At 38.1% G+C, this 14,723-nt stretch overlaps 1 protein-coding gene across 1 annotated transcript in view; it reads right to left on the bottom strand.

Moving 5' to 3' along the window:
* The window catches only part of LOC124594467 (laccase-4-like), a 182,963-nt gene that overhangs the window by 47,369 nt on the left and 120,871 nt on the right, over window positions 1-14,723 (bottom strand). Inside the window, exon 8 of the mRNA XM_047132841.1 lies at window positions 8,086-8,304. Within this exon, the coding sequence (XP_046988797.1) occupies window positions 8,086-8,304 (219 nt within the window). The remainder of the gene's footprint in view (window positions 1-8,085; window positions 8,305-14,723) is intronic.

The raw sequence follows: 14,723 nt of genomic DNA, 5'->3' as shown, positions 1-14,723 counted from the left end.
ATTTCCTAATCTGCATTTTAGGTGACTTGAGAACAGATACCTGCCGTACCTGCAATAAATTCACCTGTGAAATAAACACCAGTGGTGGGGTGTCCAGATTCGCTGCAATTTCTGCAAAAGAGCTTCACCTCAGGAAAGCTGAAAAAGCTGTAAGTCTTTTTTCTACTCAATATCCTTTGAGCACTGTAGTGAATGTAGCTATCAATATGCAACAGGTTATTTTCACACCCACTTTAACACTTAGTAACATGTTTTATATGCGACAGCTGTCGAATTACAACTTGTGTATTCATAAGGGAAATTCTGCAGTCATGTGTATGTGGCATGAAGGAATTGGAGGCCTTGGAGGCAATGCTATTGCATCATGCCTTTTAAAGGTTCTGTCCAATCGATTGACACCTAAGCGCCAGCTGGAAATATGGTGTGACAACTGCAGTGGTCAGAATAAGAACAAGATGGTGTTGTTGGTTGTAATGCATCTAGTAGTGAGGGATACTATGATTCCATTGAACTGAAGTTTCTGGTCTCTTGAGATTTTGACGTTACTGAAAAATGAAAATGCATTTGCAAAGCCATGGTGCCAGAAGAACTTCAGAGTGTAGTGAGATTGTCGCGGATACACAACCCATTTCAGGTGGTGCCAATGGAAAAATCTGATTTCTCTTATGTCTCCCGTGCCTGTGATGAGTTTATAAACACAACAGCATTACAGATCACTAACAAATCATGGATCAAAGTGCCTGTGGCAGATTCACCACAAATTAAAACAAAGAAAACCTTCAATGAGATGGAAGCATGGGAGCATCATACTATTTTCAAGAAGAGAAAATATGAGGAATTAGAGAACACGCATGCCTTCAACAATGAGACACATGTAATAAACATCAACAATGCCAAGAAAAAAGATTTATTGGCTAAGTTTGATTATCTAGCTCCAAAATATCATCAGTTCTACAAGGACATCTCCTCTTCATAACTTTTTATTATTGTGTATAACAATGACTTTAATACCTTTTGTTAATATCTATAGTGAGAATTGTTCAAAGCACACAACAAAATTGATTGTACCTGAAAATTGCAAGAAATAAAGCAATTTCTAAAGTCCCAGTTACATTTTCTTAACACCTGAAAAATTTACTTTTTGGCACTTACACCCTTTTCCATGTCAGCTCTTCAATTGTGTTACCATCAGAACTGGTACTATGCTTGTTCAAGTATTAACATGAAACCCTTATTGGAGGTCATTTAGGGAATTTTAAAACTATGACAAAGATCTGCACAACTGTATTTGGAAAAGGATGGACAGAGAGATCCAGAGGATTGTACAGTCCTGTGAGACCTGTTGCCTAAGTAAATCTGCATTGGACAGCTGACCATGGTTACTGTCCTCTGATGTTATTCCAGCTCTGATGAACAAATTGTACATTGATTACCTTGGTCTGTTTCCATGGTCAAAGGAGCGGATTCACTTTGCATTGGTTTGCATGGATGTGTGTATGCATTTTTGTTGATTAATTTCCACTAGGAATGATAATGCAATGACAAGTATCAAAGGAAAATATTGATACTTTTGGGTCATCCCAAGTACTAGTATCATGTAATGCCACAGCTTTAACATTGGTGGTGTTTAGGAACTTATGTTTTGAGATGGCAATAGCACAGACCACCACAACACCTTACTATCCAAATCCCTCATTTGTGGAATGAGCCACTCAAAATTTATGTGCAGCGCTCATTGCCTTCCACCACAGTGATAAAACTAAGTGGGATACATCCTTGTATTCATTAAGCAACATGTTCAACACTGCTTTTCATGAAGTGCACAAGAATACCCTGGCCAATCTGTCATTTTCATTCAAACCTAATTTGCCCCTCTCCAACCTGTGGTGCTTGATTGATTTGTGTCGGAGGGGACTGACGCTATGCAGTTCCAAGGAATGTGGAAGTGGGCTAGCAAAAATCTGTAAAGGAATCATGAAAGGACTGCTCAGCATTATAATGAGAGAGGCAGCCCACATCACTGAAGCCAAATGATCAGACATTTCCCAAAAATTTTTGATGCTGTGTGCAAGGACACCAATAAGGTCATGGACAAGCTTTTTGCCCTGTTTCAGAGGACTTGTCCAAATCATACAGTTCATCACTCCAGTTAGGTTCCTGGTAAAAGATCTGAAGAGCAGACTTATTTTTAGTGCTTGTATCTCCTGGCCTAAACCGTATCTGGGAGAAACTGTTCCTGACTGTAACTAAGACATTCTTTATTGTACTGCATACCTCAGTGGACCTATAGAGCAATGTTTTTGGTATTTAATAGTACAGTTTAGTTAAAATTAAGACATTTTATGTGGCAATTTGTTTATTTCATATAATCAGAAGGTTGTATATGTGCCTTTTGGCAGCCTTTCATGTTGGTTAATAGGTGTGTGGAAGTTTTCCAGCCTCATTCCTTCACCTGGGGCCTTAAGTTTTGTGGTGGGAGGATGTGCCATCATCAGACATGCCATATCCATGACAATTTAAAAGACCATGTGAATAGAGCTACAGTTATCCCAGTGCTACAGTGTTGTCAAGCAGTCATACATGAAGTATTGGAAGACCTGCTTGGGTAGCTGTTGACTGGTGGATGTCCACCAATAAAAATGTGGTTGATGGGCTCAAGTACAGTTCATCCATCACAGTTTCAGTAAAGAAATCTGTCCCGTGTTCTTACTGGATTATGTGTGCAGGGATTTGCCTTTAAGCCGTTTATGTGCTGTAGTGAAATTTTCACTCTGAAGCAGAATGTGCACTGATATGAAACTTCCTGGCAGATTAAAACTGTGTGCCAGACTGAGGCTCGAACTCAGGACCTTTGCATTTCATGGGCAAGAGCTCTACCATCTGAGCTACCCAAGCATGACTCACACCCTGTCCTCACAGCCTTAATTCTGCTGGTATCTTGTCTCCCACCTTCCAAACTTCACAAAAGCTCTCCAGTGAACCTTGCAGAACTAGCATTCCTGGAAGAAAGTATATTAAGGAGGCATGGCTTTGCCACAGCCTAAGGATGTTTCCAGAACGAAATTTTCACTCTGCACTGGAGTGTGAACTCATATGAAACTTCCTGGCAGATTAAAACCATGTGCTGGACCGAGGCTCGAACTCCAGACCTTTTCCTTTTGCGGGCAAGAGCTCTACCATCTGAGTTACCCAAGCAAAACTCACACCCCATCCTCACAGCCTCAATTCTGCCAGTACGTTGTCTCCTATCTTCCAAACTTCACAGAAGCTCTCCTGCTGTGCTATGTTCTGCATGCTGCTCTTTCCAGGCTCTGGCATACTTTGTGAGTCTGTCTGCTGCATGGGTATTGTATTTAAAGGAAGCAGGTGGTACTACTGTGTAATGTATATATGCTATTGTTCTGTGTAGGGACAACTACTTTAATTTTCAATGCTGTCAAATGATTATATGACTGACTGATTTTACCTGATTTTGGGTACAAGGTTTAAGTTGAATTGCTGGTTTATATAACTTAGTGAGAATGAAAGGGATGAACCAAGGTAGAATGGCAATATTCAACCCACACATTTACACTGTGCACCCTATAAAAAGATGAAGAAATGGTCTCATTGGCGAAATTAACTATAGACATAAAATTAAACTCTAAATGAGGGAACATAAAATGTGAAGTCTGCAATTTTCGTTATTGACTCCACTCCTAGTTTTCAACTGTATGAATGACCTTCCACTGGCTACAATGGGCTGTTCAAAAGCTGTAATGTTTGTGGTAAATGATAACAAAACTAATCTAATACATGATTCATTGACTTAATTATCCATTCAATCATTAATTCATTCATCATGTTCTGTACATACCATCAACAAGGAGAACTTTGATACATGTGGAACAAGGTATAGAGTGACAAAACACAATATAATCATAGAAAAGTAATCTGTAACCTACACAGTATCAACAATAAATGGTCACAATATTGCTTGATGCTATTCATGATTAAACAATCTAAAATTAACCAAGTAAATTAGAAATAAAGCTGCTACTAAGGAAAAAAGCTCTTGTTTCTTCATTTATATTAAATATCTTCTGTTTTAGCTTAATATTTGCTTGACTACATTGGTAGTTTTAAAAGAAAATAGTTACTCAGCTCTATAAATACAGACTCAGATTTACAGTACACTACTACTTGTCATGCAGCTCTAAGTGAACTCTTCAGCTTATTATGTGGCTAACATAAATTTTCAGTTCGTGTATTGAGATGTTCAATTAATTTTTAGAAAAAGTGACTAATGAAGTTATTTGTTATTGAGGACCAGAAAAATTAGCATTTTGTAATAAATGTGAAATAGTTGTGAATTCTGCCTCAAAACACAAAAAATGCGAAATTACTTAATCCATTAATGTCCATGGTATGTTATATCATATGTTGCACATGTGTCTTTATTTTGTATTGTTACCATTAGATGGGATGGTGTAGGCTGTTTACAATTGTTTGTGTGCAGTCAGTGGTTGCTGCTCCACAACAATGGTAGTTTTCAGTGACGGAAGAATGCCGTTACTGCACAGTTAGCCATTTCTTCTTATTGCTACTCTGAACTGGCAAGATAATGTGCAGCAGGTAAGATTTTATCCTATACTCAAACTGCTTATATTGATATGAATGTTTGCCTTATGGTTTTAATTTTAGATCAGCATAACAATTAAGCATGATGTTGTTTCTGGTTGTAAACTCTTTATCTAAACATATGTAATAGAGTAATTCTTTTTGGTATGATATACCATACAATGGGAAACTATCACTACTTTAAATGTAATTCAGGAAACATTTCTTTCTTTTTTTTTCTTTTAGAGTAATATACTAGATGTAGTTGTTTCCTGAGAACACTTTGCTAGATTCTTATGTAGTTTATTTTACTGATGGGTCAAACAAATACTATTATAATCCTGACAATCCCCATGAGGCAGAAGAGATTCTAAAACTACTTGAGAATCTCAGTGATGTAGGTAATATCTGAAGTGAAATAGCATGAGCTGGATTTAGTCCTTCTTGCACCACATGGTGGAAATGATTCTGATTGTGATGATGCTCCTAGTGATGATGAAAGACTCATTAGTTTCAGTGATACCTGTAAAGGATTTCTTTGTTAGCCAACGGAGGTACAAGCCACTTCAGAACCAAACAGAAATGATGTTATTCACAGCCTGCAAGAGAAAGCAACAACAGGGATAAGAACACACCAGAACTATCAAATTAAATATAAATCAATACCACGGAAGTGGATATCACAGGAACTGAAAACCATGAATGTTGGCAGTCAAGTAGAATTAACTGACAATACATCAGAGCCTTTTCTTGTGGCTAGAATGAATCAGTCTCATAAGATGCATGTAGACATATTAAAGGAAGTTTTCAATTGAGAGTTTATGGAGTACATTTGTAAAGAGACAGTGAAATATGCTGCTCAGAAAGAATATTTAGATTTTCAATTTTCAGTTGATGAATTACACAAATATTTTGGAATTCTTATTATTTCTGGTTACAATCCAGTACCTTTTAGAAGAAGAAATTGGGAGACAGGGGTGGATACTTACAGTTATCTTGTAAGTAATTCACTCAGTAGAAACAGGTTTGAACAAATAGGGAAAAGCTGTTCACTATGGTTACAAGTTAAGGTGACCTGCAACATCCGAGGGGTATGTTGTGATGTTCAGTCCTTACTCTGGTGCTGGTGACAAAGAAGAAGGAAAAACACTGGGAACTGCAACTACACAAAAAAATTATATATGTTTTCTTCCTCCTAATTCAGTTTTCTGTCTTGACAACTGTTTCAACTCTCTGCCACTCTTGGAATCAGTAAGCAAGCATGAATTACGCTGCATTGGCACTATCCAAAGACACAGGATTGAAAAAGTGTCCCTGAAAGACGTAAAAAAGGAACCTCATGGATCTTATCGTGTACTTCAAAATGAGCACCATTCCCTGCTAAGGGGCATGACAACAGCCAAGTGACATTAGTAACAAATCTGCAAATCAATTATTGTCTTACCAAGGGGACCTGCAAGAGATGGAGTAAAGCAGAACAAAAGCACAGAACCATGCCTCAATTCAGCTAACTACAACTCTACAACAAAGGGATCTCTTTGACAACCAGAGACAACCAGGATCCACTCCAAGAAATGATACTGGCCGCTTTCTAGAGTCTGCCTTGTTTGTAGCCTTATCAATATGTGGATGCTGTATAGAAAGGTGAATAACAGAAGTTTGTTGGAGTTCCGAAGAAGTGTTATACTGTCTCTAGTGAGATCACTAGTAATGGATAAACCTCGAGGGCCCATGCCGGACAAATGATATCTGTAGTGAGAATGTTGGACACTTTGTCAACAAATTCTAACTCAGAGAAGATGTAAAAATTGTAGAAAATGCACAAAATTATGTGGTATAAAATCTAATGTTGTGGTATAAAAAATCTAATGTTGTGGTATAAAATCTAATGTTGTCGGAAGTTCCATGCGGCTTTTCGCAGATGATGCTGTAGTGTACAGAGAAGTTGCAGCATTAGAAAATTGTAGCGAAATGCAGGAAGATCTGCAGCGGATAGGCACTTGGTGCAGGGAGTGGCAACTGTCCCTTAACATAGACAAATGTAATGTATTGCGAATACATGGAAAGAAGGATCCTTTATTGTATGATTATATGATAGCGTAACAAACACTGGTAGCAGTTACTTCTGTAAAATATCTGGGAGTATGCGTGCGGAGCGATTTGAAGTGGAATGATCATATAAAATTAATTGTTGGTAAGGCGGGTACCAGGTTGAGGTTCATTGGGAGAGTGCTTGGAAAATGTGGTCCATCAACAAAGGAGGTGGCTTACAAAACACTCGTTCGACCTATACTTGAGTATTGCTCATCAGTGTGGGATCCGTACCAGATCGGTTTGACGGAGGAGACAGAGAAGATCCAAAGAAGAGCGGCGCATTTCATCACAGGGTTATTTGGTAACCGTGATAGCGTTACGGAGATGTTTAATAAACTCAAGTGGCAGACTCTGCAAGAGAGGCGCTCTGCATCGCGGTGTAGATTGCTCACCAGGTTTCGAGAGGGTGCGTTTCTGGATGAGGTATTGAATATATTGCTTCCCCCTACTTATACCTCCCGAGGAGATCACGAATGTAAAATTAGAGAGATTAGAGCGCGCACGGAGGCTTTCAGACAGTCGTTCTTCCCGCGAACCATACGCGACTGGAACAGGAAAGGGAGGTAATGACAGTGGCACGTAAAGTGCCCTCCGCCACACACCGTTGGGTGGCTTGCGGAGTATAAATGTAGATGTTAGATGTAGATTCTTGTTTTTTGCAGTATCACAGGTAAACATTGTGCAAAATAGAGAGCTTGTCACTGATATAATGTGATGGACTTCATCCAGTTTGTTTTTATTTTCCCGACATCATTAATGACATAATTGTAAATTAGAAAAACAATAGTGTATAAGTTTTCATTAATAAAATTACATACAACATTACCTTCTTGCTACTTAAAAAATTTCATTATGCTATTGAACAGTAAATGCTAATGCCCATCTTATGTTTTATCATATGTGAAATAAAATAGTGAAAAAATTAAAAAATAACATTTTGGTCATTGATATTTAAAAGAACTACACTGATTTAATTTCATCAAGATCAAAGACAAAAAAAATAAAGTTTTGGGCATTAATGGGTTAACAGGCGCTATTTCATAGTGAATTGTCTCCAGATAAGCTATTTATCAGAGATGGTTTCAAACAGCCTTATTTTCTGCATAAAATGTCAAAAATCTAAGCAGTCACTGGCATTACACATCATCTGGTGAATCCCAATGTAGTACTCAGCCATGGGACCTAGCATCTTATAAGAAAGAAACACGTGCATTTGTTTGTTAGCTAGAGCACAAAAAATAGTATGATGCGGACAGTTTTAACATTGCATGTTTTGAACTGTAGTTGCATTGAATACCACTAGTGGTTAGGCCTAAACTACTTCATTAACAATATATACACCTTCATAATGACTGTTTCTTTCACCTAGGAAAAAATTAATACTGTACTCACCTGGGTCTACAAGCACTATTTCCACAAGATCACCCAAATCAAATTCAATAACATACGGGCAGTTACAGAATTCATCATCACATTCACTACTCTCAGGTTGTATATTTGGGCAGAAATTTTCAGAAGATATAAAATTTCTCTGGGTTAGCAAAGGCACTGGTGGATATTTAAAAGTAACGTTGTTTACTTGAGGATATGGGCCTGGTATCTGCAATGAGTCTGAAAAATAAAGTTATTTAAAAAATAACAATTCCATGACACAAAATATACATTTGCATCACACACCCACAGTTTAATGGGGTTTACTCAGCGGTCAGCAAAAGCTTATCCCCAAGTGTAAAATAGATGGTACAACTGAGTTTTATTGTGGATTTGAAGTTTAAGTCATCCATAGCATTGAAAACAGAACTATTACTACTACAAAATTAAATAATAAGTGTAATCTTAGGTTATTTATATTATGATTAGTAATAATATAGTGATTGTAGCACTAAATATACAAAGATATACCTAAAAACAAAGATGATGTGACTTACCAAACGAAAGCGCTGGCACGTCGATAGACACACAAACAAACACAAACATGCACAAAAAATTCAAGCTTTCGCAACAAACTGTTGCCTCATCAGGAAAGAGGGAAGGAGAGGGAAAGACGAAAGGATGTGGGTTTTAAGGGAGAGGGTAAGGAGTCATTCCAATCCCGGGAGCGGAAAGACTTACCTTAGGGGGAAAAAAGGACAGGTATACACTCGCACACACACTCATATCCATCCGCACATACACAGACACAAGCAGACATTTGTAAAGGCATAGAGTTTACAAATGTCTGCTTGTGTCTGTGTATGTGCGGATGGATATGAGTGTGTGTGCGAGTGTATACCTGTCCTTTTTTCCCCCTAAGGTAAGTCTTTCCGCTCCCGGGATTGGAATGACTCCTTATCCTCTCCCTTAAAACCCACATCCTTTCGTCTTTCCCTCTCCTTCCCTCTTTCCTGATGAGGCAACAGTTTGTTGCGAAAGCTTGAATTTTGTGTGTATGTTTGTGTTTGTTTGTGTGTCTATCGACGTGCCAGCGCTTTCGTTTGGTAAGTCACATCATCTATGTTTTTAGGTATATTTTTCCCATGTGGAATGTTTCCCTCTATTAATAAATATACAAAGATATACATTCCACGTTGGTTCACCCAGCTTCCACACTCGGTGACACATAAAAATATAAAATTGCAGTACTAAATATACACAGATGTACATTCCATGTTGGTTCATCCAGAGCTTCCACACTCAGTGACACAAAGTAAAACCAATTTTTTAAATGTGATCAATTGGTCAATTTTCCTCAGACATTCTGTAAATCCTGTCTCTCTTTATCAGACTAGTGCACTTTCATTCATTGATTGTTAACAGGGTGATTCTATGAGAGAGATCCTTTGCAAACACTATACGAGATATGATTAGAAAGTTTTAAGAATGGATCCAGAATGGATTCACTGCTGCTTACTGGTTTAACGGGCAGGTACATGGAGGGTGGGGAGTGAGTCATTGCCTTGTCCTTGAATGCCCTCTGCCAGGAAATTGTGTTTCCTTTATTCAGTTAATTGTGGTAGCTAGCTGAGTGCTGTTCTCTTAGGGCTTGTTGCTGGATTCTGTCTACATGAAAATGGACGTAAAAATGGAGCAATGAGTTTGTGTAAAATTTTGTTTTAAAACTGGAAAATCAGCTTCTGAGACTTACCAACTATTAAAAACAGCTTTTGTAGATAATTATATGAGCCAGTCAATTTTTTTTTGTCTGGTTCAACAGATTTTAAAATGGCCACAAATCATTTGAAGATGAACCACTTTCCAGCAATCCTTCCACCTCAAAAACGAATGAAAATGTTGTGAAAGTTCATGACTTAATGCACTCTGATCATAGACTTACAATTAGGGAGATGGCTGATGAACTTAATTTAAGTTTCTATGCAGTTCAGTCAATTTTAACCGAAGATCTGAACATATGTCAAGTGTCCACAAAATTCATTCCAAAAGTGTTGTCAAGTGACCAGAGACAATACCGACTTGAAGTGTGCCAAGAACTGATTAATCGGACTAAAAATGACCCAGGTTTATTAAATAGGGTAATTACAGGTGACAAATCATGGGTATATGGATATGATCCTGAAACCAAAGTTCAGTCTTCACAGTGGAAGACTCCAGGTTCACCACGACCAAAAAAAGCATGGCAAAGTCGATCAAAGGTGAAGACAACGTTGGTGATTTTTTTCGATTCTACCAGTATTATGCATCATGAATTTACCCCTGGAGCACAGACTATTAACCAGGAATACTACTACTGTGTCCTGGAGTGTTTGTGTGGAAAGGTGCAGAAGAAAAGGCCTGCATTTTGGAAAGACAGGAGTTGGGTGTTACATCATGACAATTCTCCGGCTCATTGTGCCTTCTCCATCATTGAATTTTTGACCAAATTTAAAATTCCTGTGCTTCCACAACCACCACATTCCCCTGATTTGGCCCTGTGGACTTCTACCTGTTTCCTAAACTGAAATTTTCACTGAAAGGGAAGCGATTTGACTCGATTGAAGACATCCAGGCACATACGGAGAGCGTTCTTAACACACTTCAGGAAAAAAATTTCCAGGAATGTTTCCCAGAGTGAAAACACCATTGGAGATGGTGTGTTCAGTCAGAAGGGGACTATTTTGAAGGAGATGTATCATAGCAGCATGTAAGTACCACCATTGTACAATTACAAGCCCATTCTTAAAACTTACCAATCACACCTCGTATCATGGCAGTTTTAGGTGCAGGGGCTGGAGGGGGGGGGGGGGCATTTTGAACTGTGGTTGCATAAGATACTGGTAGATGTCGGGCTTGAACAACTGCAGCAAACTGTTGTGTTGTAGCCACTTCAAACTGTTTTGAGTAATGTAGGATGGCAACCTTTTGAGAGGGATATACTGTCTGCATAATACCAGAGCATGTTTTTAAAATTTGTAAACAAAGGATCAGTGCAGATTGTAAAGCCCAAGCAAAATGGGCACAAAAAAATCAAACTAATAAGATAGTTAGAAAGAGATGGTAAAATTAGTCCAAACATGTTTGTGTAAAGGAGATTACAAACAGTACAGGAAGGTGCAGAAGCAAGTCAGGGCCACAGAACTGAACACCCAAAACTCTGGTGCCATGTGGCATCACGAACAGGAGTGGCAACAAAAGTCTCAACAGAGACATGTATAGGAGATGGTGAGAGGCAGGCATGTTGCCTTGCAGGAGCACAAATAGCATTGGACTATAAACTTCACTAAAGTCTACTGAACACCAATTCGCAAATTGATACAGGTACAGTAAAGCATGCAAGTGTACATAACAAACTTTTTGAAACTTGTGGAAAGATTGTAATTCATGAATGTGAATGACAAACAGTAACTCGATAATGTGCTCCTGACATGGTATGAGGAAAGTGAGAATTGTGGCTCTCCTGACTGAGAATAATTTTGAGCAATTTTGACTCAATAGAGACGGTTTCTGTACTGCTGCTAAAATGTACCAAGAAATCAATATGAATCATTCAAGAAATTGAAACTATATTTTTGTTGCCACAAATATTAATCCAGTGCTGTTCTAGAACTCTAAGGGTTTTTCTGTTTCTGAGACCAATAAAATCACTCTTATAGTATACAGATCAACAACAAAGAGAAGAAATTCTGAGTGATGCCAACTGCTATCACTGTCAACAATGAGAAGATGCTCACTGTGAGGTCTTCAAGCTGTGAGTACCCAGTAAATGACTGTTCAATGCTGTGTAAGACCATATCAAGTACATCTGCTTTTGGAAGAGGAATAGTAAACATTACTAAATATACTTTAACACACCAGGAGTTTACTGAACTTTGTACAATGTTTAATATAAGAGCTATCTACAACACTGCTACTTTTGAAAGTTCTTGACCACTGGCACATTCAATAGTTAGTTTCAGCTAAGCACTGTAATACAGTTGTACACCTGTGGCTACAAAATCTCCAAGCTAGGGAATCAAAATTTTGGCATTGGGAATTCTAAGGTTAATGCAAACACACAGCAGAGTGTGATGACAGTGCTGTTAAAGTACAAATTATTGACTTTTTGATGGTCAAAACAGTCCAGAGAGTTTGTCATGTTCACATATTGTGTGTGGGCAGGGGTGCGGAGTTTGGCAGGGCCTACAGCGAAGGGAAAGTAAGTAGAAGCCATAGAATACTCAGGCAAGCAATGTGCCCACAGCAGGGGTATGCCTAGTGCTGAGGGCATAAACAGGGATCCATATCTTTATATTAAAAAGAATCAGCTAATATAAATGCAAATAAATTACTTAACTGATTTCAGTTCATAGCATTCACCAGTTCATTCTGAATGCAGTCCACTGAAGATCACACAATCTAAATGGACAAAGCATCAATCTCTTGGCTGATATTTTGTTTGCACTAAATGAAGTCTGATTTGGAAAAAATAATTAGTGAACAGCTGTGGGGGACGACACTAGATGAGTAAGCAGACTGCAGACTTGAGTAAATGTTCAACACAAGCTATACCCTTGGGTAAACATCACACACAAAATTTGAATATTTTTAGCATGGTGCAGCAGATTCAGCAACTGTAAAATGTAATTATATTACATTTCAGTCTCCAGTTGCATAAGCAAAGAAACTTTACCTAGGTTTCGGCTATAATAATGTAGCCTTCTTCAGAAATGTCATAATATAAAATTAAAACATGCCAGATATTGGCCTTGTCGAACTTAAAATATTAGTACTACAGTACATAGTCATAAGACTGCATCACTTATACTAATGTTTTGTCAAAAGGGCCAAAAAGGTGGGCCATGGGCGCTGAGTCATAAGTGGGTGCCACAGCCAGCGATGCAGCGAGCTTAGCTGCTGGTCACGCGCATGCGCATACGGAGTAATACTGACTTAAAACCAGAAAATGTTAACTGAGATTATTAAGGAAAATAGTTTATTACAATAGTTCGGAGTAATAATGGCATTAAAACCATAAGCGACTGAAATTACAATTCCATAACAGGCAAAAGACATACTACAAGGGTACCGTACATAAGTAAGAATAACATTAGTTGATAACATTATTTGTTACAACAGCTAAAAATTTGCCAGTAACATCTGGAGGAACTCTGGTTAAAATAAAAGTGTTCCCTTCTTGGACATTTGTGAACCTGAAACTTAATGAGGCTGTTTATGCATAGAATTCAAACTTACCAGACTCATCCCGTTAAACATGCGACTTCTGTCATGATACCGTCCTTTTTCCCTTTAGGAGCAGTACCTATATCTTACATGGGTTGATCCTAGGAGTACCCTTTCTCCTTCCATTTTGGCAGGTATGCCCCTTTTAACTTCCTAATCTATGCTACAGGTCGATTCCCTTCTTGGTGCCCCTGTCTGCACAGTATAGGTCAGCCTCTCTTGCGTCTGCCTATCTACCCTTTTCATCCAAATGGCTCTGAGCACTATGGGACTCAACTGCTGAGGTCATTAGTCCTTTTCATCCAATAAATGCTGGGTGCGCCCTCCTCTTCCTTCCTGAGAAGACCTCCTGGTTCATTAACCAATCATACATCTTCATGAATACTATTCTTAAATACTCTCTCGTAAAATTATAAATCTACTTTACCTTCATATTCCACTTTCTAATATATCATCTTATACCCTAGAGTCCTCTTTCACCCAGAACTTTTACTATATAAACAGCTATCATGCACACACATAGTAGATGCTATGTCTACCTGTATTTACCAACTCCCATTAGGTACTATGCCTTTTCCCCAAGGACTAGCATGGCACATGTATTTTAGAGTGACAAAAATGACAATGCTGAACCGTCACATATCAACAATGTAATATGCGCATCAATTTAAATTTACGTATATCTGTATTCCCCTACGTCCCTTGGTGGTTCTGACATTACTTTAGGTTTCTATCTTGTAATTTCCATGTTTGTGTCTAAGTGTAATTTTGTGTGTATGTCAATGTGTGTACATGCAGCCTGAGTCTTCAGCCTACTTATTTGAAATAAGTTGAAGGTTATAGGAAACCACAGAGAATGAGAAGGACTTCAGTGATAGTAGTACATGCATATGGAAAGAGGGAAAGGTAGATCAGTACTCAAATGAGAAGTAAGAAAGGAAAAAGCAGACAGTTGCCAAGATCGAAGAAGTGAAAGAAGATAGCCCCAAAGACAGGAAAACCCTGCCCACCCCCTTCCTCAGTATCCCTACTTCACTGGTATTAGTCATGTTAGTCCATACACTACCCAACCCATTCAAAATCGATACAAACCCTCCCATCTACATCACATCTCATAAAAGGTATAAATTTTCTATAAAATTAGAAAATTATACACTATAATAAGATAGTTATTTCATTAGTCACCTCATATTATATTATTCTTAAATATAATATTCTATTCTGTTCATTCCATCTTAAAGTCACTCTGTTTACATAGTACCATCATATTACACCTTCTACCAGAATATTATACTATTCGCTCCATTTCATATTTAGAGATCACTGTTTATCCATGATTCTCTTAAGTTAGTCACATTCTTGTAGTCATATCTGGTCACTTAAATACTAAAATGATA

This window comes from Schistocerca americana, chromosome 2, assembly GCF_021461395.2.
Source record: "Schistocerca americana isolate TAMUIC-IGC-003095 chromosome 2, iqSchAmer2.1, whole genome shotgun sequence".
Classification (NCBI taxonomy): Eukaryota; Metazoa; Arthropoda; class Insecta; order Orthoptera; family Acrididae; genus Schistocerca; species Schistocerca americana.
This window is presented reverse-complemented; position numbering and strand designations above follow the sequence as displayed.